The sequence below is a fragment of the Aotus nancymaae genome, unplaced genomic scaffold (genome assembly GCF_030222135.1).
Source record: "Aotus nancymaae isolate 86718 unplaced genomic scaffold, 86718_ANA_hifiasm-v0.15.2.pri h1tg000033l, whole genome shotgun sequence".
NCBI classification, from domain to species: domain Eukaryota; kingdom Metazoa; phylum Chordata; class Mammalia; order Primates; family Aotidae; genus Aotus; species Aotus nancymaae.
In genome coordinates, this window is record NW_026988447.1 from 44,208,180 (window position 1) to 44,234,505 (window position 26,326).

Here is a 26,326-nt window from a genome sequence, read left to right on the forward strand (position 1 = left end):
TAAAAAATAGAAACAAGGCATACATTCAAATGTTTCCCTCTCCAGATGCAACCAATACTAGCAGTTTCTTACAGGCATTTTGAGAAACAATCCATAAATATAAACATACATAACTTAAATAAAAACTAGAAATGCTAAACCTTACTTTTTACATTTACTTGGTCTTGGACATCAAAGGCAGAAATTAGTATTAGTTCATTCTTTCTAAATGGTCCCATTGAATGAAAATACCATACTTTAATCATGTCTTACATATAATTAAGCAGTTATTTTGTGTGATGATACAGGTTTTAAAAAGTGCACTGCAATTAGTGATGACAGGACAAAAATTATATATGTGGCAAGAAAAATCTTTTTTTTTTTGAGACAGGGTCTCACACTGTTGCACAGACTAGAATGTGGAGGCACAATCATGACTCACAGAAGCCTTGACCTCCTCAGCTCAAGCAGTCCTTCCACCTCAGCCTCTTGAGTAGCTGGGACTACTCCCACAGTGCTGGGATTATAGGAGTGAACCACAGTTCCTGGCCAATGATAAAATGTTTTGCTATGGATGATCATAACATTTGACAATCAGTAACATACCAATATACCTCTTGATCATAGTTTAGATGAAATAAATAAATATTGTGAATAGAGTTAAATCTTTTTTACTAAATGTATCTTACTGTGTATGTGAAGGAATCAGGAGCAAATACTACTGTTTCCCTATAAATGTGTGCTGGTTGTTGAGGGAATGAAAATAAATGTGTGCTGGCTGTTGAGGGAATGAAAGAGTCTCACAAATTGTTAGAGGTCAGAGATGAGATAGAAACATGTCACATATAATGCAAGATAACACTGTTTCTTTGACATCAAGTTGCTAATTTCAAGTAACAGTATTATGAGAAGCCTGAACTTATCTTCAGGGATATATCATTACTTTTAATGAAGATATGGTCCAGTTAAAAACATATAGCAAACTAGGCTGGTGTGGCAGTGGGTATGTAATCCCAGCACTTTGGGAGGCTGAGGTGGGCAGACTGCCTGAGGTCAGAGTTTGGGACCAGCCTGGTCGACATGGTGAAATCTCATCTCTACTAAAAATACAAAAAGTAGCCAGGCATAGTGGTGGGTGCCTGTAGTCCAGCTACTTGGGAGCCTGAGGCAGGAGAATCCCTTGAACTCGGGAGGCAGAGGTTGCAGTGAGCTGTGATCGTGCCACTGCACTCCAGCCTGGGTGACAAGAGCAAAACTCTGTCTTTAAAATATATATATATATATATATATATATATATAGAGAGAGAGAGAGAGAGAGAGAGAGAGAGAGCGAGCATGAAAGAGTGAGCGAGAGAGAGAGAGAGAGAGAGAGAGAGAGAGAGAGAGAGAGAGAGAGAGAATGCACAAACACAAAGCAGATAGGCTGGGAAACAGTGTAGTGACTACCTCTATAACTGGCCCAACAAGAGGTGTTCAGGAGACTTGAGAGTCTCGGATCATTTTTCTTCAAAAGCCGTAACAGTTAATACTTGTTTTTCCTCATATAGTTAAAGAATAGGTGCTCTTGTGGCAAGACTGCTGGCCAGTTGTATTCTTCTTGCAGGAAGTAAAACTAGCCTTGCTGAGTAATCCAGTCTTGGTGTGGATTTTTCCCGATGTTAAAAACCTGTTTCCAACAAATTTGGGGGCTTGTCTGAGATTCTGTTTCCCCTCTGGGGCAGTCCTTGGTCCTCTCTTGTGGGGAGGTACCCCTCCGCCCTATTTGTGGTGGCCTTGGGGGAGAGAGCCAGGACTTACCCAGTGTGAGGAATAAACCTGGATTCTCAGCAACACAGCAACACAGAGGAAAGAGATTCCAAACCATGGTGACTAGGGGCCTCAGCCAGGCAACCTTGCACACAAGTCAAGGTAAGAAATGTTGCAAAGAGGCGACAAAGTACTTCCTTGGTGGTCAAGTTCTGGAGGGTGAAGTGTGTGTGTGAATGTGGTGCTGTTGTGTGAATGCTGACAAGTCCTATCGCTGGGGAGCAGCCAAGGAGGACTGCATGAATAAGAGTTTAAGGGACCCTCAGAAGGGAGAAGGGAGGACACAGGTCAATCTCCCAGGGCAGTAAAGGCAAGAAATTCCTAGCTTGAGGAGTTGAGTCTTCCATAAGCTTAAAGTTTTTACAATGGAATGGGCAAGAGATTCCCAGTTTGGGGGTGCTGAGTCTTCTATAAAAGGAACAGGCAATTGATTTCCAGCTTGGGGGGTTGAGTCTTCCGTAAAAACAGAATAAGTGAGAGATTACCAGCTTGGGTGGTTGAATTGAAGAGGAAGACCCAGGCATCTCAGATCAACTTCCCCTTTTCAAATGTAATTCCTGAGACTGTAAGCCGAAACCATTTTCATATGTAATTCCTGAGACTGTAAACCAAAACTCTTTTCATATGTAATTCCTGAGACTGTAAGCCGAAATCCTTTTCATATGTAATTCCTGAGACTGTAAACCAAAACTCTTTTCATATGTAATTCCTGAGACTGTAAACCGAGACCCTTTTCATATGTAAAGCTATAAACCTAAGATTCTTCCATGTGTAACATCTAAAGTATAAGCCTATATAAAGGCAGAGCCTTCCTGTGTTAGGTGAGCTGGGTTTTGGACACATTACCACCCAAGGCTCCCAGCCGAATAAACCCTCCTTACTCCTGTATTCGGTGTTTGAGAGATCAGTTTCCTGTGGCCGCTCCTGCTACAGAGTCTTCCATAAAGGGAATAGGCAAGAGATTCCTAGTTTGAGGGGTGGAGTCTTCTGTAACAAATGATAAGGTATTGCTATTTTATTTGGACTAAAGAACTGATCGTCAAGCCTGTAGTTGTCTGGCCAAAATTTGGGTTGGAAGAGGATTAAGTCTGTCAACTCTTAATAATGTATGTCAACAACAAAAGCCCTGTCTCACAAGAAGAAATAGACTATGCTGTCTGTCAGCAGCAGGGGCCAGTTCTCCTCCACCCATTAAGAGAAGGAGGAAAACAATCAGAGAGCAGTCTCACTTAAAAAGGGTGGAGCTTTTACCTGTGAACAATCCACATGTAAATGGGATCCTTTAGATCATCTTCCCTGTTTCCAGCTCTGGCTCCTGCTCCTGCTGTGACTGTGGTACCCCCTTCTCCTCCCCAAGTGGTGGCTGCTGCCCCAGAACCCAACCCAGAAGTCCCTACTCCCCCATATAACCGAGGCTCTGGGAGCTAGTGTCTCAAAGGCCTGATCATTGAAAACCTGAGTGTTCTTCCTTCAAGAAGGGGCTCCCATGGGAGATAGAGCAACACAAAAGAGATATTCCAAGTTTTCCTTTCCCCTCTTCTTCCAAGGAATCAGCTTCAGCTTCAAAGTTTTTTTTTTTTCTCTAAAGGAAATGCCTCAAAGAGGAGGCGGGGTTAGTTTTGTGAAGCCTCAAGGAGGAGCTGTGATTGGATTTGTGAATGCCCCCTTAACTGCTTCTAAGGTCCAGAGTCTAAAGAGAGAACTTAAACCATTATTAGATGACCCTGACAGGGTAGCAGAACAGATTGATCAGTTTTTAGGTCCCCAGTTATATATTTAGACCAAGTTAATGTTCATTCTAAGTATTCTCTTTTAAAGGGAATAAATAGTAGACGGGGAGAGCCAGAGAGAGAGAAAGAGAGAGCGAGTGAAAGAGAGAAAGAGAGAGACAGAGGGTCAAAGAGAGAGAAAGACAGAGAGACGGAGAGAGAGAGAGAGAGACAAGGAGGCAAAGAGAGGAAAGATAAAACAGAGAGATTAGGAAGAAGACAAAGAAAAATTAAGAAAGTTATAGCTATAAGAATGCACCTTTAGTAAGGAAAGTTATAAAACAAAGAAAGTTAAGATTGTGATAGTTGTGAAAAATGTTATAAAAAGGAATTTATGCAAGAAATGTATAATTTTTGTTTTGAAAGTTTAAGCATTTTGAAATGTTAATTGTAAAGGAAATTCGGTGTATAAACATACTAGCTAAAGTTAAAGCAGTATCATCCAGTTTTTCTGTAAATTGGACATTAAAATAAAAGCACAACAGGTTTTTCTTAAAGCACTAACCTGATCTTTAACAAAGATTATAAAAAGTCTCTTAGCACAGGCACTACTCCTAGAATCTCCGGTACACCAGCACCAGCCTGGAGACCACCCTATTTCATGCTACTAGCCACCCAGACTGCCGTTTGTACAGCAGAAAAGAGATTGACACATCACACCTGAGTCAAGAAAGCACCATCACCATTAGAATCATGGGCTATTGTTCTGGGATCAGACTCTGCCAAGTTAAAGCTAAGAAAAGCTTAGTCTATCTTTTCTTTTTTTTCTTTTCCTCCCTATAACTACTCACCATATTGTTATTAATGTGATTAGATCTGGCTCGCCTCAGGTTGTTGCTTTGATATCTGTTTAGTTATGTCTTGTGGAGATTTGCCTAATCAAGGACAGCTTGCTGTTTTGGAAGGATATCTCTGTCCCTCTTAGATTTCCTCAGATTAGGAAGACATAATGAGCACCTCTAAGAATACTAGTAATCCAAGGAATAGTAGCTGTATTTGTAATTGGTAGGAATCAGACTCTTGTCCCTCAGAAACAGAATCTCTATGTTCTACTTAGTCTAATGTCATACGGAACACTAAAGTTTTAAGATAAACTGCTTCCACAGGTCTTTGTCAGTCCTTAAAACAGTATGTCCACTTCACCAAAGGAATTGCTCCTTCTAGCTATCAATATAACCAATGTTATCCTACACAGATTACTACTGTTATTGCAACATCTGAAAAACCCTTCTCCTTCATTAAATCGTACATATGGTATACGAGCTGACATTTCAGCAAAAGATCCTAAAGAAATTTTTGAAATGCACTTTATTGCTCCATCAACCTTTTTATTATCACTCCTCCTAGACACAATGACAAAACCAAAGTCTCAATGGTAGAAGTAGAGGACCTAAGGCAAAAAATGGCCTTGAAACAGGATATAAGGATGCAAATGCCTGGGTAGAATGGATTAAATATTCTGTTTGCACCTTAAATAAATGCGACTGTTACGCTTGTGTGCACAGTAGGTCAGAGGCCCAGGTTGTCCCCTTTCCACTTGAATGGTACCCAAATCGAGCTGACATGGAAGGCACAGTAGCTCTTTCTCAGGATTCCAATGCCTGGAATAACGAATTGTTCCAAGTTCTTTTGCTGCTATTTCCTGAGGTTCAACACCCTGTGGGTCAGTCACCAAGGGTTATACAGCCTCCATCTCCCAAGGTGAGGTTCACTTCATGTCTCTCATGACAGGGGAAGAACTTAGTGTTTCTTGGAAACTTAACAGGAAGCAGTGAAGTCAGGCACTTCTGAGAGCTGGCTCATTAATCCACCCTACTCATCCCCAAGTGGAAGTATGGTGGTATTGTGGAGGACCTTTACTGGATACTCTGCCTAATAACTGGAGCGGCACTTGTGCTCTAGTCCAGTTGGCTATTTCTTTTACCCTGGCATTTCATCAACCAGAGAAAGAGAAATTATGACATGGGCAAATAAAAGAAGCTCCTTATAGGTCTTTTGATTCTCATGTGTACTTAGATGCAATTGGAATTCCTTGAGGAGTACCAGATAAATTTAAAGCCCGAGATCAGAGAGCTGCAAGATTTAAGTCAGTGTTGTTCTGGTAGGTATCAATTAATTAAAAAAAATGTACATTAGATAAACTACATTTATTATAACCAACAGCAGTCTGTTAACTATACTAAAGATACTGTCAAAGGAATAGCTGAACAATTAGGATCCACTAGCCAAATGGTCTGAGAAAACAGAATAGCCCTAGATATGATATTAGTGGAGAAAAGTGGTGTCTGTGTTATAATTAAAACCCAGTGTTGTACCTTTATTCCAAACAACACTGCTCCCAATGGGAGTATAACAAAAGTCCTCCAAGGACCTACTACTTTATCAAATGAGTTAGCTAAAAATACTGGCATCAATAACCCTATTTCAAATTGGCTCAAAAGGTGGTTCGGTCAATGGAAAGAAACCATAACCTCAATTCTTACCTCTCTAGCAACTGTGATAAGTATACTTCTCATTAGATGTTGTGTAATACCATGCATTGGAGGACTTGCGCAGAGACTAGTAGACACAACCCTTACTAAAATATTTCCAACCCCTCCTCCACCCTAGTCAGATAGATTACTTCCTTTTGAAGAGCAAACAGAACTGAGTCAAGACATGTTAAATATGTTTGAAGAGGAATTATAAAAAGAAGGGAGGAATTCCTCTTCAAAGCCTCCCTCTTAGTTCATTATGAATAAGTAACAGTTTTCTCAAGGTTAATTTACTTTAAAGCTTTTGCTAATAATCTTAAAGTAGCTGTTAGTCATAATAAAGAAATAAGTGTATCCCAGGTTATTATTTTTTTGAGATGGAGTCTCCCTCTGTTGCTCAGGCTGAAGTGCAATGGCACAATCTTGGCTCACTGCAACGTCCACCTCCCAGGTTCAAGTGATTCTCCTGCCTCAACCTACTGAGGAGCTGAGATTACAGGTATGCGCAATCACACCTGGCTAATTTTTATATTTTTCGTAGGGATGGGGTTTCGCCATCTTCTTAGTTCTTACACTTTAACCTAGATATTTGCCCTGACATGCCTGGACAAGCCCAGGCAAGTCTTAGGTCAAAGCTTATTCCCCTTCCTTATATGAAAATGTTATCGCTTTTCTAAGCATTCCTCAAGTTACTTCTTCTTTTCCTTTGTTCTCCTCTGCCTTTACTTCTTTAGAAAATTTCCAAGTTTTGGCTGGGCATGGTGGCTCACACCTATAATCCCAGCACTTTGGGAGGCTGAGGTGGGCACATCACGAGGTCAAGAGATCGAGACCATCCTGGCCAACATGGTGAAACTACGTCTCTACTTTAAAAAAAAAAAAAAAAAAATTAGCTGGGCATGGTGGCAATGTGTCTACTGCCACCTCAGCTACTCGGGAGGCTGAGGCAGGAGAACTGCTTGAACCCAGGAGGTGGAGACTGCAGTGAGCCAAGATCATGACACTGCCTTCCAGTCTGGCGCCTGGCGACAAAGCAAGACTCCGTTTCAAGAAAATTTCCAAGTTTTTAGCCAATCGGGTCAAGCATAGAATGTGAAGTCCTGCTCCGGCCAATAAAAACTGGACACAGCAGTAGGACAATTGCATCGGGTTATGAAAGTTATAAATGTCCCTATCTCCCTTGTTCAGATGTGCTCTCATGGCAAGACTGCAGGGGAGTTGCACCCTTCCTGCAGGAAGTAAAACTAGCCTTGCTGAGTTAAAAAATATATATAAATAATAATAATGTTTGCTCTCTTTTTTTCTGACAGATACATGACTCCTGACCTGAGCCTACAAACTTGGTATTTTAAAAAAAAAAAACACTACATATTCTTTCTCACAATTATCAGCTGTTTTCCTGAAGTAATATCAATCTATATTATTTGTCATCCTTGGCTTAGGAATCTATTCTCTTGTTCACTAAAAATGTCCACAGAAGCTGAAAGGAAATGCAAGAGCCTCTTTCCATATTAAGAGATCACTGCTGTAGGACTTTCATGGCCGTCTCTTCATCAATTCTTAGGCCATAATTAGGCCAGACACTATATCTAACTATTGGTGGATTTTGTATTTTGAATGGGCCTATTTTCCCTGGTCTGGCCCTTTTATTTCATGCAAGCACACAAATGTGCAAGGCCTTTTTCTCTGTCTCAGAAAGACAATGGATGCCGAATAGGAATAGAACTTTTTAAATATTAACCTGCAGGCCTGGTAAATGAAAAATAAAGGTTACTTTTCTTTTTCCTCTTCCAAATACTCTTAAGTCTGAAGTGTGCCCACTAGGTAGTAAATGTAAAAATTAAAAATAATTGCCTAGCTTTCAGGAGATTAATAATCTAACAAGCCAAGTACATAATAACTGTTAGGCCTCCAAGTCCAGGCCTGGCCATTTTAGCCTTGGTGACCCTCATGTACACCTCTGGATGGTCCCCAGGAGCCAGAAAGTCTGAAGTAACCACAAGCAATCAGGTGGTCCCAGAAATTAGTAAAACAACTTGTTCCTGCCTCAACTAATTGCTCTGTAACCTGCACCCATTGTTTCTGTTCAGGCTTGCAAAAATCCCACCCCTCCGACACTGGGTTTCTTAAGACCTTCACCCCTGTAACTATGTAATCTACTGTACCCTCCCTTCTGACTGCAACTAATACCCCTCACCCTTATGATCATGCCTGTTTGTAATAAATGACCCCTACCCTTGTGATCATGCATCCTGTGATGCCCTTCCCCTCCCCAAGATAGATTACCACCTTTAGCTAACAATTTGCCCCAACCTCTATAACCAGTCCATTCTCTACCTCACCTCTTTGCCTAACTCCTTTCTCAGACTTGGCCCGCTTGCACCCAAGCATGAAATAAACGGCCTTGTTGCCCACACCAAGTCTGTCTGGTGGTCTCTTTATGTGAGTGACATGCATGACAATGTGAAAGGTGACTGTTATAATAAAGTAACATTAGTTACTATTTAGTGAGCATCTATGGTATACTAAGCACTGATGTAAGAATTTTACATTTATGAATTCATTTAATCCTCATAATAACCCTACAAGATAATTATTTTATAGATGAGTAAAAAATGTACACAGAGAAGCAACTGGTCCTAGGTCACACAACTAGTAACTTTAATTGAAGTTGCAGCTTTCTTGGGCTTGAGTGACAAATAATGGCCATTAAAACAAAATAAACAAATTATTTGAAATGAATGTACCAAATGACCTTCAAGTACTAGAAAGCCATTGGTTTTCATTCATGACAAACCCACCAAAGCAAAGAATTCTAAAACAAGATGTATGAAATTGATAAAGATCTCCTTATAGAAAAAAAAAAATCTTTTTTTCAATCTTTCCTCTCCATTCCTTATTTCTTTCATTTTTAGCATATAGAAAAAAATTCATTTTGTAGAAGTGTGAAAAGTTTGGATGATAAAATGTTAGTGTACATTTTCATACCTATGCTTATTTTAATTATGTTGTTACAATTTTTAATTTGGCTACTCTTCTAAAGAAGAACATCTCAGAAAACATTCCTACCATAATGTACTTTTGAAACATACACCTGTTCAGGTAAAACAGTAGGTTCTGCAGGGAAAGGAGGAGGACCTGTAAACAAAGCAAAAACATAAGGAAACATGAAACTTTAACATTCCAAAGAGCTGCTATTTCTCCTTTATTCTGTAATAAAACAGCAATCCAAAAATTATTATTTTTTCTGTATTTTTGCCACCTGTAGGCCATCAAATACTCATTAGGTCAGCCCTGATAAATGTCTTTCCTATTTTAAAATCATTTATGCAAATAAATTTCTGCGTTTCCTAATCGTACACTACTATATTGCTTGCTTTGTCAGATGCAACATTCTGAAAAGCTACTAAAATGAAGTCCTATTTTAGATACATACAAACAACTTTCTATTTATAATACTGTGAAAAACATTTTAAATGTATGTTCCACTAAAATTAATGAGTAAAATATATTTTATTAATAACACTATTTTACCAGGCCATTTTTCTAAGGGAATGCTACATTCACAGTTTTCAATGCTTTCAGTCCTACTCTTTGCAACTATTTTTCAATTTGGTCCCCAAAGTTAGTGAGTACAGAAAAAAATTTTAAAACCACTAAACCTGTGGGACAAAAACAAATCAGGAAAACTTAAACAGGCTCCAGAAACTAAGGTACCAATTAAAGTAGTCAGTTTCTCTTAAGATTCATTTATAACGACAAAGAAAGCAAACAAAACAGCTTCTCTGGACTTAATTTTAAGGAAGACAAAAATGAACAAAGAGTGACAATGTCACCTTAGAGCTCATACCAGTAAGAGAAAAATACTAACCGTGGTTTAGATAATATACACTCTGGACTTTTTATTTTTTATTTTTGTCTGATAAGAAATTCCAGTTTTATTTATTTAGTGCACTGCATCCCCCATATACAATTAGTAACATTATTTATAAAGTATAAATATTTTATTTTTTTCAAAAACTTTCAACTTTTGTTTTACAGGAGGTACATGTGTAGATTTGTTACATGGGAATATTATATGATGCTGAGGTTTGGAGTATGGATTTCATCACCCTGATAATGAGCACAGTATCCAATAGGTAGGTTTTCTTTTACCCCCACCTCCCTCCCTCCACCCTTTAGTAATCCACAGTCTCTATTGTTCCAATATTTGTGGCTATGTATGCTTAATGCACAGCTCCTACTATTAATAACAAGTGAGAACTTAAGGTATTTGGTTTTCCGTCCCTGCGTTCATTTGCCTCCAGCTCTATCCATGTTGTTGCAAAGGACATTATTTCATTTTTTTAGTGGCCGCCTAGTAGTCCACAGTTGTATATGTACCACACCTTCTTTATTCAGTCTACCACTGATGGGCACCTGGGTTGATTTGATGCTTTGCTGTTGTGAACAGTGCAGAGACGAACATAAGAGTGCATGTGTCTTTTCAGATTTTTTTTTTTAATTGTACTTTAGGATCTGGGGTACATGTGCAGATCATGCAGGATTGTTGACATGGCAATGTGGTTTGCTGCCTCCATCCCCCTGTCACCTACATCTGGCATTTCTCCCCATGGTAACCCTTCGCAACCTCCCCACCCCCCATCCCTCCCTTGCCCCCCTACCAACGCATGCGTCTTTTTGATAGAATAATTTATTTTCTTTTGGTTATAAACTCAGCAATAGGGTTGCTCACACTATGGACTTCAGATAAGCAGAACTTTAAAAACTCAGAGAAAGACAGATTTAATTCCATGGAATGAAAATTAAAGACACTAAATTCTGTTTATTAGACCCAAATAATTTCAATAAAAAAAGAAAGTAAAACTGCATAAGATGTTTTGCATTTTAAAGCACTAAGTACAAGGCCAGGCATGGTGGCTCACGCTTGTAATCCCAGCACTTTGGGAGGCTGAGATGGGCAGATCTCTTGAGGCCAGGAGTTCTAGACCAGCCTGGGCAACATGGCAAAACCCTATCTTTATTAAAACCACAACGATCAGCTGCGCATGGTGGCATGTACCTGTAATCTCAGCTACTCAGGAGGCTGAGGCATGAGAATCGCTTGAATATGGAAGACGGAGGTTGCAGTGAGCCGAGATTGTGCCACTGCCCTCAAATCTGGATGACAGAGTGAGAGACACTGTCTCAAAACAAAACAAAAAAAATCCCAAGACTTGCCCCCACAGTCCAACACATTGGCTGTGGCAGTCTGTGGCCAAAGTATTTCTTCAGGTCTAAACCTAAGCCATCCTTCCTCATTGGGCTGGGCTTTCCTGCAGGATCTCCAGTAACTCCAGCTAGAGGCTCAGGGACAGAATTTGGATCTCCCTGGGCCTGAGCCCCTAGGGGGAGTGGTGGCTGCAGTCTCTGAGGACCAGCAGACTTAGCCTCTTCTCCTGGTAGTTCTGAGGAATCTGGATGGCCCAGAGGAGTGGGTTTTCCCCCAGTAAAGTGCAACCTCTTCACTAAGAGACAAAGTGCTTTGTTAAACAGGCCTTGCTCCCTGTGCCACCCAACTGGGTAAGACCCTCCAACAGGGGTTGACAGGCACCTTATAAAGAGGTGATCCTACCAGCATCAGGTTGATGCCCCTTGAGGTCAGGGGCCCCAGAAGGAGGAGTAGGCACCCATCTTTGCTGTTTTCCAGTCTCCCTGAGTGACATCTTCAGGCATGGGAGAGAATCAGATGAATAGGGCCTGAAGTGAATCTCCAGCAAACTGCAGCAGCCCTATCGAACAGGGACCTGACTCTTGAAAGAAAAACAAACAAGCAGAAAGCAACAACAACAGCATCAACAACAACAAAAAAGGTCCCCACAAAAACCCCATCCAAGGGTCAGCAGGCTCAAAGACTGAAACTAGACAAACTCACAAAGATGAGAAAGAATCAATGAAAAAATGCTGAAAACGCAAAATCCCAGAGTGCCTCTTCTCCTCCAAATGATTGCAATGTCTCTCCATCAAGGGCACGGAACTGAACAGAGGATCAGACAGATGAACTGACAGAAGTGGGCTTCAGAAGATAGGTAATAAAAAACTATGCTGAGCTAAAGGAGCATGTTCTAAAATGCAAAGAAATTAAGGACCTTGATAAAAGATTAGAGGAATTGCTAACTAGAATAACCAGTTTAAAGAGGAACATAAACTACCTGATGAAGTTGAAAAACACAGCACAAGAACTTTGTGAAGCACATACAAATATCAACAGCAGAATCGACCAAGCAGAAAAAAAGGATATCAGAATTTGAAGACCATCTTACCAAATAAGACATGCAGACAAGAATAGAAAAAAAGAAAAGGAATGAACAAAGACTCCAAGAAATATGGGACTTCATAAAAAGACTAAACCTATGATTGACTGGAGTACCAGAAAAAGACAGGGAGAATGGAAGCAAGCTGAAAAACCCACTTCAGGATGTTATCCAGGAGAATTTCCACAACCTAGCGAGAGAGGTCAATAAGCAAATTCAGGAAATACAGAGAACACCATTAAGATACTTCACAAGAAGATGATAACCCCAAGACACACAATCATCAGATTCTCCAAGGTTGAAATGAAAGATAAACTGTTAAGGGCAGCCAGAGAGAAAGGCCAGGTCACCTAAAAAGGGAAGCTCATCAGACTAACAGCAGACCTCTGAGCAGAAACTCTACAAGCCAGAAGAGACTGGGGGCCAGTATTCAACATTCTTAAAGAAAAAAATTATCAACTCATAATTTCATATTCAGCCAAGCTAAGCTTCATAAACAAAGGAGAAATAAAATCCTTTCAAGACAAGCAAATGCTGAGGGATTTTATTACCACCAGACCTACCTTTCAAGAGCTCCTGAAAGCAGCACTTAATATGGAAAGGAAAAACCAGTACCAGCCACTGCAAAACACAGCAAAATATAAAGACCAATGACACTATGAAGAAACTGCATCAACCAGTATGCAAAATAACCAAATAGCTTCATGATGACAGAATCAAATTCAAGCATAACAACATAACCTTAAATGTAAATGGGCTAAATGCACCAATTAAAAGATACAGACTGGCAAACTGGGTAAGGAGTCAAGACCCATTGGTGTGCTGTATTCAGGAGACTCATCTTAAGTGCAAAGACACCCAGGCTTAAAACAAAGGGATGGAGGAAAATCTAGCAAGCAAATAGAAAGCAAAAAAAGCAGAGGTTGCAATCCTAGTCTCTGACAAAACAGACTTTAAACCAACAAAGATCAAAAAATAAGAAGGGCATTACATAATGGTAAAGGGAACAATTTAACAAGAAGAGTTAACTATTTTAAACATGCACCCAATACAGGAGCACCCAGATTCATAAAACAAGTTCTTAGAAACCTACCAAGAGACTTGAACTCCCACACAATAATAGTGGGAGATTTAACACTACATTGTCAGTATTAGACAGATAAATGAGACAGAAAATTAACAAGGATATTTATGATTTGAACTCAGCTCTTGATCAAGTAGACCTAGCAGACATCTATAGAACTCTCTACCCCAAATCAACAGAATATACATTCTTCTCAGTGCCACATGGCACTTAATTCTAAAGTCATCCACATAACTGGAAGTCACATATTCCTCAGCAAATGCAAAAGAACTGAAATCCTAACAGTCTCTCAAAGCACAGTGCAATCAAGTTAGAACTCAGGATTAAGAAACTCACTCAAAACCACACAATTTAACGAAAACTGAACAACCTGCTCCTGAATGACTCCTGGGTAAATAATCAAATTAAGGCAGAAATCAAGAACTTCTTAGAAACCAACAAGAACAAAGAGACAACGTATCTCTGGGACACAGCTAAAGCAGTGTTAAGAGGGAAATTTTTAGCACTAAATGCCCACATCAAAAAGCTAGAAAGATCTGAAATTGATACCCAAACATCAATTAAAAGAGCTTCAGAGGCAAGAGCAAACTAATCTGAAAGCAAGCAGAAGACAAGAAACAACTAAGATCAGAGCAGAACTGAAGGAGATAGAAACATGAAAAACCCTCCAAAACAATCAATAAATCCAGGAGCTGGTTTTTTGAAAAAATTAACAAAATAGATAGACCCTAGCTAGACTAATAAAGAAGAGAGACAATCAAATAGACACAATAAAAAATGATAAAAGGGATATCACCACTTCCCTCACAGAAATACAAACTGCCATCAGAGAATACTATAAACACGTCTACACAAGTAAAATAGAAAATCTGGAAGAATTGGATAAATTCCTGGATGCATATATCCTACCAAGGCTGAACAGGAAGAAGCTGAATCCCTGAATAGACCAATAGCAAACTCTGAAATTGAGGCAGTAGTAGCCTACCCTCCACAAAAAAAAAGGCCATGACCAAAAGGATTCACAGCTGAATTCTACCAGAAATACAAATAGGAGCTGGTACCATTCCTTCTGAAACTATTCAAAACAATTGAAAAGGAGGGACTCCTCCCTAACTCATTTTATGAAACCAGCATCATTCTGATACCAAAATCAGGAAGAGACACAACAACAAAAAAGAAAACTTCAGGCCAATATCCCTGATGAACATCAATGCACAAATCCTCAATAAAATACTAGCAAACCAAATCCAGCAGCACATCAAAAAACTTATTTACCATAATCAAGTCGGCTTCATCCCTGGGATGCAAGGCTGGTTCAACATACACAAATCAATAAATGTAATCTATCACATAAACAGTACCAAAATCAAAAACCGCATGACTATCTTAATAAATGCAGAAAAGGCCTTAGATAAAATTCATCATTCCTTCATGTTAAAAACTCTTAATAAACTAGGTGTTGATAGAACATATCACAAAATAATAAGAGCTATTTATGACAAACCAAAGCCAATATCATATTGAACGAGCAAAAGCTGGAAGCATTCCCTTTGAAAACTGGCACAAGACAAGGATGCCCTCTCTCACCACTCCTATTCAACAAAGTATTGTAAGTTCTGGCCAGGGCAATCAGGCAAGAGAAAGAAATAAAGGGTATTTGAATAGAAAGAGATGAAGTCAAGTTGTCTCTGTTTGCAGATGACATTATTTTGTATTTAGAAAACCCCACCATTTCAGCCCAAAAACTTCATGAACTTATAAGCAACTTTAGCAAAGTATCAGGATACAAAATCAATGTGGAAAAATCACAAGCTGTCGTTTACACCAACAGTTGGCAAGCAGAGAGCCAAATCATGAATGAACTCCCATTTATAATTGCTACAAAGAGAATAAAACACCTAGGAATACAGCTAACAAGGAATGTGAAGGACCTCTTCAAGAAGAACTACAAACCACTGCTCAATGAAATAAGAGGGGTCATAAACAAATGGAAACACATTCCAAGCTCATGGATAGGAAAAATCAATGTCGTGAAAATGGCCATGCTGCTGAAAGTAATTTATAGATTCAATGTTATTCCCATGAAACTACCACTCGCATTCTTCATAGAATTATAAAAAACTATTTTAAATGTCATATGGAATCAAAGAAGACCCCATACAGCCAAGACAATCCTAAGCAAAAACAACAAATTTGGAGGCATCACACTACCTGGCTTCAAACCATACAAGGCTACAGTAACCAAAACATCATGGCACTGATACCAAAACAGACATATAGATCAATGGAGTAGAACAGATACCTCAGAAATATCTCCACACATCTACAACCATCTGATCTTCGACAAATTGGACAAAAACAAGCAAAGGGGAAAAGATCACCTATTGAGTAAATGGTGCTGGGAAAACTGGCTAGCCATATACAGAAAACTGAAACTGGACCCCTCTTCCTTACACCTTATACAAAAATTAACTGAAGGTAGATTAAAGACTTAAATGTAAAACCCCAAACCATAAAAACCTTAGAAGAAAACCTAAGCAATACCGTTTAGGACTTAAGCATGGGCAAAGACTTCAAGACAAAAATGCCAAAAGCAATTGCAACAAAAGTCAAAATTGACAAATGTGATACAATTAAACTGAAGAGCTTCTGCACAGCAAAAGTAACTATGATCAGAATCAACAGGCAACCTACAAAATGGGAGACAATTTTTGCAATCTACCCATCTGACAAAGGCTTAATAACCAGAATTTACAAGGAACTTAAACATATTTAAAAGAAAAAACCAAACAACCCCATCAAAGAGTAGGCAACGGATATGAAAAAACACTTCTCAAAAGAAGACATTTTCGTGGCCAACAAACGTATGAAAAAAAGCTCAAGATCACTGATCATCAAAGAAATGCAAACGAAAACCACAATGAGATACTACCATCTCATGCCAGTTAGAATGGCAATCATTAAAAAGTCAGGAAACGATAGATGCTGGCAAGGCTGTGGAGAAATAGGAATGCTTTTACACTGTTGGTGGGAATGTAAATTAGTTCAACCACTGTGGAAGACATCATGGCAATTCTTCAAGGATCTAGAACCAGAAATACCAATGGGATTGCTGGGTATATACCCAAAGAAATACAAATCATTCTACTATAAAGACACATGCACATGTATGTTTACTGCAGCACTATTTACAATAGCAAAGACATGGAACCAACCCAAATACCCATCAATGATAGACTGGATAAAGAAAATGTGGTACATATAAACTATGGAATACTATGTGGCCATAAAAAGGAAGGAGATCATGTCCTTTGCAGGGACATGGATGAAGCTGGAAGCCATCATCCTCAGCAAACTAACACAGAAACAGAAAACCAAATACTGCATGTTCTCACTCTTAAGTGACAGTTGAACATTGAGAACACAAGGACACAGAAAGGGGAACAACACACACCAGGGTCTTTTAGGGGGTGGGAGTTGGGGGAGGGAACAGAGGACAGGTCAATAAGTGCAGCAAACCACCACGGCACACGTATACCTATGTAACAAACCTGCATGTTCTGCACATGTATCTTTTTTTTTTTAGAAGAAAAAAAACTGTATCAGGCCAGGCGCAGTGGCTCATGCCTGTAATCCCAGCACTTTGGGAGGCTGAGGCAGGCAGATCATTTGAGGTCAGAAGTTCAAGACCAACCTGACCAACATGGTGAAACCTCATCTCTACTAAAAATATAAAAACTAGCGGGGTATGGTGGCAGGCACCCGTAATTCCAGCTACTAGGGAGGCTAAGGCATGAGAATCACTTGAACCTGGGAGGCGGAGGTTGCAGTGAGTGGAGATGGCACCACTGCACTCCAGCCTGGGTGATAGAGTGAGACTCTGTCTCAAACAAAACAAAACAAAACAAAACAAAAAGCAAAAACTACATTAAAAAAAGCACAAAATATTAAAGATATACATAAAAATAATTTTAAAGCAGTGGTGAGTTCAAAGTTTTGGAAAAAACTAAAGTTTTAAAAGTTCCTTATGAATAAGAAGACTAGAAAAATTAAAGGTTAATATAGAAAATCAAAGAAATGAATACTCAACTCTTCCATATCCTTTCATAAGAAAAATAAGTATTTAAACTCAGCTATCTAGAGTAGACAAATTAAAGAAGAAAATATAGCTCACTATAGGGAAAAAGATGACCTTATTATTTTTCCAGGCTCTAGCCCAACAGACAATATATTGTCAAAGAACTTTTAGTTGTAATTAAGGCACTACCGGCACTTTTTGGAGAAAACAATAATGAATACAAAAGTGCCAATAGCAGAGATGGGTAAATGCTACCTTAATTTTCAAAGTAGTGACAGTAGACATGGGTAAATGCTACCTTAATTTTTACAAAGGAGGGAAAAAAAATAAATCTTTAGAAACTAAAGATTGCAAACCACTTGGCAAAACATTTGCTAGCCCTACATAAACATTCTGAAAGCTATTAGGGAAAAAGTATTTATCATGAGAAACCAATTACCAATGTATTTTTCTGATAATTCAACTGGATGCTCAGGAAATTCTAAAGATATGTTTTAAGTTGAGTTCAACAAAGTATTTTAAGTACTTTGTAATTTGATTGTAGGCACCGATTAAGGACTTTGCAGGCATTGTTTATCTAATCCCATTGACAACCATAGAAGGTAGTAACTATCACTGTCCACCTTCTCCAAATGAAACAGGCTTAGAGGGCAAACAAATTGCCAGCATAGAATCGATATTCCAACTTGAGAAATCTAATTCTGGAGTTTATATACTTATTTGCTATGGTACCTTAGATTATTTTCTGAAGTAATTCTACCATTTGCTGAATTTAACACAAACTTCACAAACACTGCATTTAAAACCTCTAAGTATTAAATGGACAGTATTACATTCATAGTAAGAATCCAACAAATTACAAAGAAAACTGTATTTTAGGACTCAAACCTATTAACAATCTTAAAAGTTACCAAACAGTTTAGCAACATGATTATACCTTTCAGTGCTGAAATATACAAGAGCATTTTAACTATTATTATATACATCAGCAGACAGCAACTGAAAGAAATTATTCAAATCCTGCAACTTCTTTCTTGTAGTTGCCAGGTAACTCTCATTAACATAAATCTTTCAGGTGATTCCTTTTGAAAAATGATACCGTTTATAAATACTTTATAATCAAGAGTATTTACCTGATGTTTCTAAAACTTGTGGTTCAGGTTCATCCAATTGCAGAAGCTCATCAAGAGCTAATTTTGCTGCATTGAATCTAGACTCCTTTTTATTTTGTCCCAGTCCAGTCTTGTACTGAATACCATCCACCACAGCACAAAAGGCAAAATACGGTCCCAAAACATTACCTTGAAAAAGAATTCAGAATGAATGCTACAGTAATTCTTACTATATTCTTGCAAACAATGTCTGTACATAGAAAATATTCCAGTACAAAAATTCTCAAAAATACCTCAGAAACACCAACTTTACAAGTCTTTTTGTAAGACCAATAGGGGTTAAAACTAAAGCTGAATGGGGCCCTGAACTAATTCTGCAGATTCAAGCAGCTAGGCCGGCTCCAGATTCAGCAGGAGCAATAACAGGGCCAATGGTAGAGTACAGATCTCATGTGGAGTAACAGTGAGTGTCTAGTATAATGCCTGGCAATGGTTAACACTCCAATATTATCAAACGACCAGTGAGAAATAAAATGTGGAAATTTCAGGTAACATCTCACATCTTTAAAACTTCAAAATAGGCTAGGCGCCACGGCTCATGCCTGTAATTCCAGCACTTTGGGAGGCCGAGGTGTGTGGATTACGAGGTCAAGAGAGCGAGACCATCCTGGCCAACATGGTGAAACCCTGTCTCTACTAAAGATACAAAAATTAGCTGGGTGTGGTGGCGTGAGCCGGCAGTCCCAGCTACTTGGAAGGCTGAGGCAGGAGAATCGCCTGAATCCAGGAGGCAGAGGTTACAGTGAGCTGAGATCACACCACTACACTCCAGCCTGGCAACAGAGCGACACTCAGTCTTAAAAACAAAGAAGCAAACAAAACAAAAACAACAACAACAAAAAACTTCAATACAAATGTCTTTAAAACTTTAATACAAAGAAAGCTGAATTTCTCCCACCCCTTGGATTGCCCTAATATGCTTTTAAACTTCAGAATATAAGAGATCCCTTTGAAGAAACCCTGTGTACCCATCAGGGCATTATGATAAGCAACCCAACACATTACAGCTCGTGGAGGTTGGGGAGTGGAAGGGAAGGTAGGGAGTTATGAGGGGAGGTGGGGAGGGAGAGAGGGAGAGAGAGGGAACCAAAACATAATGATAAACTAAAGAATTAAACTGAATGTCTAGTCATCATAATTTCTTTTACCTAGCTTTCATATTTGGATGAAAAATGAAATGGAATTGTCTTGTCTCTTGTATTTACAAGTCAAAGACTCTTCTGTTTGAAGTTTTGCTTGTTAGTATTTAGACTTTATGAGGCTTTTAGGAATGTGACTCCCCACTCTTTGGTTACAGACGGCTATATACAATGCTGCTGCACATAAACCCGACTATTTCCTCACATACTCACAATTATATTACCTTAACTCTTTAATATGTACATCAAGGTTTTACAAGCAACTCCTGACTGCTTCTGGGTAAATTGCTTTCCCCAATACATCTCAGACTTCAGTTTCCCAAGTTCCTTCCTTCATGATCACCTGGGTTCCAATCCAGGTTTACTAAATCAGAGAGCATTTTGTAAAATTAACAAGTGGCCCAGATGATTCTTATGTATAAGATATTACACATCTTGGCTAGGTGCATTGGCTCACACCTGTAATCCCATCACTTTAGGAGGCTGAGGCTGGAGGATTTCTTGACGCCAGGAGTTTGAGGTCAGCCTAGGCAATATAGCGAGACAATATAGCAAGATTCCTTCTCTACAGAATGTTTTGAAAATTAGTCAGGCATGTGGATGCCTGTAGCTGTCTTAGCTATTCGGGAGGCTGAGGTGGGAGGATCACCACTGCACTCCAGCCTGGACAACAGAGTGCGAGCCTCTATATAAATAATAATTTAAAAAAAAGATATTTCACCTAATATTTGTTAGTAAGTCTTCTGTGTCAGAAGGTGGAGGCTTTAAGTTTTAGCCTGTTTATAACTTGGGTTCTCAAACTTTAGTATAAATCTAAATCACATGCAGAGCTAGTTAAAAAATACTGATACTGTAGTCTTACTACCAAACACACTGAACTGGATTATTGAACTATACTTTGAGCATAAAATACACACTATTAACAACCAACGGGTCATGTTTTTTAGTAGCTTTTGCTCAGAGCAGTGAATATTTGTCCTGATCATTTATTTTTTCTTAGCTTACATTTTCCAAGGGAAGTCCGAGATTACTGGAGGAAAGCTAACTAGTTATACAGACATTAAGCCCACCTCTATGTTACCACCTCCATTTATGTTAAGACACTATTTGTGTCACCTGTTAGTTTACTGGTATTCCATGCAAAACAACAGACTGAAACTTGATGTCGCTGTGACTATCCTTATTAAAATCTTGACATTTAAAAATTCTTTAGCAAAGATATTAGCTTTGAGATCCATACTGACAAGTTAGCACCAGGAAAATTAAAGAAAAAACCTAACTACAGATGCGTGCGTACAAAGATACACACGTATATATATATATAAAGTTTTTAAAATTAAAAAAATTTAAGCCTCTTAAGGACACTTATTCCTCCACTTTCCTAAAATCTTCCTAATCATTGGCTATAACGTGAAGAGATCAGAAACTGCTTTCTGCATTTTCCTGATTTGTACTCCTATATCCTTTCACAGGTACATCATAGTTAGACTATTCTGGCTGGGGAGTTTAAGGGAGAATTTAAAAAACTGTAACAAACAAGTCTGCAAAGTACCAATCATGTAATCTAATGCTGGAATTTCACTACTTAATGCTTGAATTTCAGAAGGTAAATTTGACCTTAACTTTTCTTAGGCATCTTACAGAATCCTTCTCATAAAATAATCATAGTCCAAATATTTAACATCTCTACAAAAGTATGTTTATGATATAAGAAGTAATTACACTCCAAAATAGTCCATGAGACTAATTTCCATTCAGCTAGTCACACATAAAAAATTTCAATTCAATGATCATAAAACTTTGGTATATGTGAGTTATCTGTAGAGGCAACAAAGGTTAAAGTGTGAACATAAACATTTAAGTATTCTTATAAAAACATACAAGCAGTTACCTAACCCCAATATTACATGAAAGAATTAAATTTAGCATGATTATTATGCTATACTTTTGGTTTTTTGAGACAAATACAATTTTACACTTACCTGTTGTCACAGTTTCCTTAAGGTCAAGCTGAACTCGCTGCATTTGTGCAAACTGGTGCAAGGCTGACACAGGATTTATCTGTCCACATTTGTATTTCATTATAAATTCCTCAGGTATTTTTTTTGGAGGAAGGACAGGATTTGAAATAGATGAAAGGCTCTTGGAAAGCAATGGTTCTGGAAAATTACCTAAAAACAAATGTTATACTTGTCATTTTGGTTTAAAAAAATGAGCAAAAGCACTAAATCCTCCCCAAAATGTAAGGTTGCACCAGATACACTTCATCATGTTTTTCACAACTTTCTAAAACAATTTTGGCACACATGACAAGCACCATATGTTATTGCATCTATCTTTTGTAGTACTAAGACTATTTTGCAAAAACGTAATGTCAACATGCCATTATTAAGTGATACCAAAGGATCATGGAATTTTAGTGATGTCAGGGTCTTCAAAAACCAAGCTATTTTTACAGATGATGTCACTAAGGCCTAGAATACAGAAAGACAGATGTGGGACTAGAACGTAGTTTCTGGCTCCCATCCACTGTTTTTCTCACTGGATTCAATCGAATTTTAAAGTATATTTGCCCCTGCTTTATACTTTACACTAAGTGTTATGTGGAATATAGACCAGTGTAAGTCTAGTGTCTTCCCTTACGCCTCATCTCAGAAAGGCAAGCCACACTTTAGTCAAGGTGGTAACGGATGGTTAAACGAGCAGCACAGGCAAAGAGCTCTACAAGCCTCCTCCAAGTGCTGAGTCAGATGCCAGCTCCAGGTGGCATCTGACTCAGCACTTGGAGGAGGCTTGTAGAGCTCTTTCCCTGTGCTGCTCGTTTCCGGGATAGCCAGTAAGTTCTGTCAAGCCTCTGGTTTAAAGATTTCCTGGTCGTGTAGACATTTACACAGGATTTATCTCTCCACGAATCGTAAACCTTGCTAATATCTTCCTGACTCCCGAGTAGTTTAAAGGTCTTTTACATGGACCTTTCTTTGTTCTTTCTTTTCCTCTTTGTAGGAGACGTAAACCCAGGATCGTAAAGAACTGACTCATTGTCACAAATGAAAAAAGTCGTACCTGTCACTTGTGTAACCTTGGATGCCATCTTGGACAGGCTGTAACTTTCTGAGAAACATCCTGTGGCTGTAGTTACCGTCTGTGTCGCTGGTTGAACTGGCAGGTTCTTTTTCAGCATCTGGGCAAAACTGGGGGCCTGCGAACTCTGAAACCAATTGTTGTTGCTAGCCATTTTCTCACCTAGAAGTCACGATAAAATTGACAGAAAACAAAACACTACGTAAACAAAAAATATTTACTCCAAACCCCGCCCCTCCCCGTATTTCCATAAATGGCCTTGGCATACATTCAGATGACTACAGCCAAATCCCTCTTGAACTGATTTCATGACTGCTTTTGAGTTTCATAGACACAGATCTCTCCTGAATCCCTTCCCTAAACCTCTGCTACAAAGAGGAAAAGGAACAGAGAGACGTCCGTGTAAAAGACCTTAAAACTACTCAGGAGTCAGGAAGATATTATTAGCAAAGTCAGAAAAAAATAGAAAAAAAAAAAAAAAAAAAGCTCGTTGGTGACCTCCTAAGTCCTGGCCCAATCCCCACCCACCGAAGTTTTCCTTCCTGCCCTTTAAGTGGGTAGGCGGGCAGCTGCTGCTGCGCCTCAGGCCGGGGACTCACAGACAGCCGCCACCGCTGCCGCCGTCGTTGCTCCCACCTCCCGGCTTCAACTTCTCGCTTCAGGACGCTCTGCGCGAGACCCACAGGATCAGAGTCGCACTTTTCAAAACAGGCTTCGCGATGCCCCTGCAGGACCCGGGCCTACGCCCCCGCGCCCTGCTTCGTCCAATCACTAACCGTCTCGGAGGGCGGTGCGCCTGCGCCTGAGCTTGCGCCAGCGTCGTGCCGCCGCGCTCCGCGTCTTGCGTCGCCTAGGGAAGAGACGCCGAATGTCGCACGCGTTCGAGGCACAGGTGACGTCGACTCTGTTCTCGGAACACAAGGACCGGGTCCATCTGGCCGCTTTCCCCCTCTGGAGAAGCCAGGTAAAATCGCGCAGTTCGGCCTCTTCCTTACTGTTCTGTGTCCCCTGCACCCCTCAGGGATGATCGTTTCTACTGTAGGTGACTGTGCCTGGGGCCTCCTTCCACAGAGTGCTTGAAGGCTGCTCAAGGGGTACCTGCGTGAGGGTGGTTTCGAGAAAACCCATCACTTCATCCCCAATCGCAATCTGAGAAGGCGCCCATGGGGAAGGCTTGGCCTCCGCGGTGGCCTTCCTGTTTACGGAAAAACTTCACATGTCCTGAAGCTTGGCCAGTGAGCGAACAATCATGAAAACAGGTGTGGTCTTTGAGAGCAAATGGCTCTGCTATCCGGATGAGAAATTCAGTGTGGATGTTTTCAATTATTTGTTCTCCTAAAGGTTGAAGGAGGCCCTAATTGAGGTGTTAGGTGATAGATCGTGGAAAATAAGAATACTAAGTCACCCAACAAATTTCTGCATGTAAACAAAAAGTAATCCAAAGCATTGAGTGACTTCGTTATAACAAAATTTCAGTGTCCATCTACCTTTTTCTAGGGAGAAGTGTTCTCCATAATTAAGTCAGATGTAAATCTCTTTAAAAAAAAAAAAAAAAAAAACAGGCATGGTGGTGGGCACTGGTAGTCCCAGATACTGGAGAGGCTGAGGCAGGAGGGTCATTTGAGCCCAGGAGTTCAAGTACAGCCTGGGCAACATAGTGAGACTACCATCTCTCTTTTTTTTTTTTTTTTTTTTTTGAGATGGAGTCTTGCTCTGTCACCAGGCTGGAGTGCAGTGGCACAATCTCGGCTCACTGCAACCTCTGCTTCCTGGGTTCAAATGATTCTTCCACCTCGGCCTCCGGAGTAGCTGGGACCGCAGGCGCGTGCCACCACGCCTGGCTAATTTTTTTGTATTTTTAGTAGAGACGGGGTTTCACCGTGTTGGCCAGGATGGTCTCGATCTCTTGACTTTGTAATCCGCCTGCCTCGGCCTCCCAGAGTGCTGGGATTACAGGCGTCATCTCTTTAAAAAAAAAAAAAAAAAGGAAAAAACAAATACAAGTAATATGCATCCAGAAATACATGGGCTGATAGGAAGAAAACGTCCTATCCCCCTCGTTAAGCAATGCATTTTAAATAAAAGTATTTTTCTTTAGTGGCTATTAAAATGTATGTTGATTATGTTGCGCTGATCAAGTGCTCATTAATAATCTCAATGATAATTTAGAATTTTTTAAATTAACATTTAGAGACTTCTGGTTACAGGAAATTAAAAGTTCAAATGTCAAGAAGTGAAAGGATGATAATACAACTTCTAAGTACATTAGGATCAAATTTGAGGGGATACATGGAATGGAAATAAAAGCTCATTGAGTGAAAGGAATGAGGTACAAGTTTCTCTACTGCACATACAAATGTAATATATAAATTATGCTTTATTTTGAAGTAATTTTAGATTTACAAAATAATTACAAAGATAGTACAGTCTTTCCCTTCCATCCATCCACTTTCCCCAATGTTATCTTACATTAACTGTCAAGACAAAGAAATCAGGCTTTCAAAGAATTAAGGTTAATTTTATTCAGAGTCTTACTGAGGATTGCAGTCTTTCAAAGAATTAAAGTTAGTTTTATTCAGAGTCTTACTGAGGATTGCAGGAGAGTCTTTCAAAGAGTTTCTGTTACACTGCACCAAAGCAGTGTTTCAGCACATAGCTTATATATCAGGTGATGTGGATGTTCTGCATGTGCTCAGAAGTTACGATAGAGCAAAATCTCATCAAAGTTTGGGTGGGAGAGGAGTACATTGGTTATGGATTACAGAGGCTGAATAATTATTACTGTCAGACATTATCTCATATTTAGGAAAAGACAAAAGCTAGGATTATTGAACTTCTTTTCTAAAAATGCAGTGATTCAGGCAAGAGACATGGGAACCTGTCCTTATCATGTTCAGGGCATTCTTCCGGCTGCACTCAGTCACTGAGTCAGGGAGTTGTGAAGTTATGCTCACAAGCAGTGAGCAAACATGGCTTCTTCACAGCAAGGGTGGACTCTGGCTGCCAGAGGCAGGTGTTTGCTACTTTGTCTCACATAACTGTGGCACATTCATGAAAACTAATAAATTAAGATTATACTAATTATACAACACACTTAATTTGGATTTCACCAGTTTTTCAACCAATGTCCATTTTCTGTTTCAGGATTCAGTTTGCCATATTGCATGTAGTGGACATATCTCCTAAGTATCACATGGTCTGTGGTAGTTTTTCAGCCCTTCTTTATTTTTCATGACCTAGATAATTTTGAAGAGTGCAGGTCAGGTATTTTGCAGAATGGCCCTCAATTTGGGTCTGCCTGATGTTTTCTCATGACTACACAGAGTTATGTTATTTGGGAAGAATACTACGTAGATGAAGTTCTCTTCCCAGGCATATTAGGGAATTCCTAATAACGAGTATAACTGGTGATGTTAACTTTGGTGAATTGGTTAATGTTGTGTCTGCCAGG

General features: G+C 39.4%; 1 protein-coding gene across 3 annotated transcripts in view; it reads right to left on the bottom strand.

Moving 5' to 3' along the window:
* Positions 1-24,078, bottom strand: part of ADAD1 (adenosine deaminase domain containing 1) — a 54,328-nt gene extending 30,250 nt beyond the window's left edge. Inside the window, exons 1-6 of one of the 3 annotated variants that reach the window (XM_064383735.1) lie at positions 23,974-24,078; positions 23,652-23,725; positions 22,858-23,037; positions 21,777-21,965; positions 18,617-18,784; positions 9,098-9,166 (exon numbers count right to left, since the gene is read on the bottom strand). In XM_064383735.1, coding sequence (XP_064239805.1) covers positions 9,098-9,166; positions 18,617-18,784; positions 21,777-21,965; positions 22,858-23,029 — 598 coding nt within the window. In that variant the 5' untranslated portion in view covers positions 23,030-23,037; positions 23,652-23,725; positions 23,974-24,078. Of the gene's footprint in view, positions 1-9,097; positions 9,167-18,616; positions 18,785-21,776; positions 21,966-22,857; positions 23,038-23,403; positions 23,580-23,651; positions 23,726-23,973 lie in introns of those variants that run through there. The other 2 variants (XM_064383736.1, XM_064383737.1) reach the window with 2 other exon arrangements.
* Positions 24,079-26,326: the final 2,248 nt, after the last annotated feature.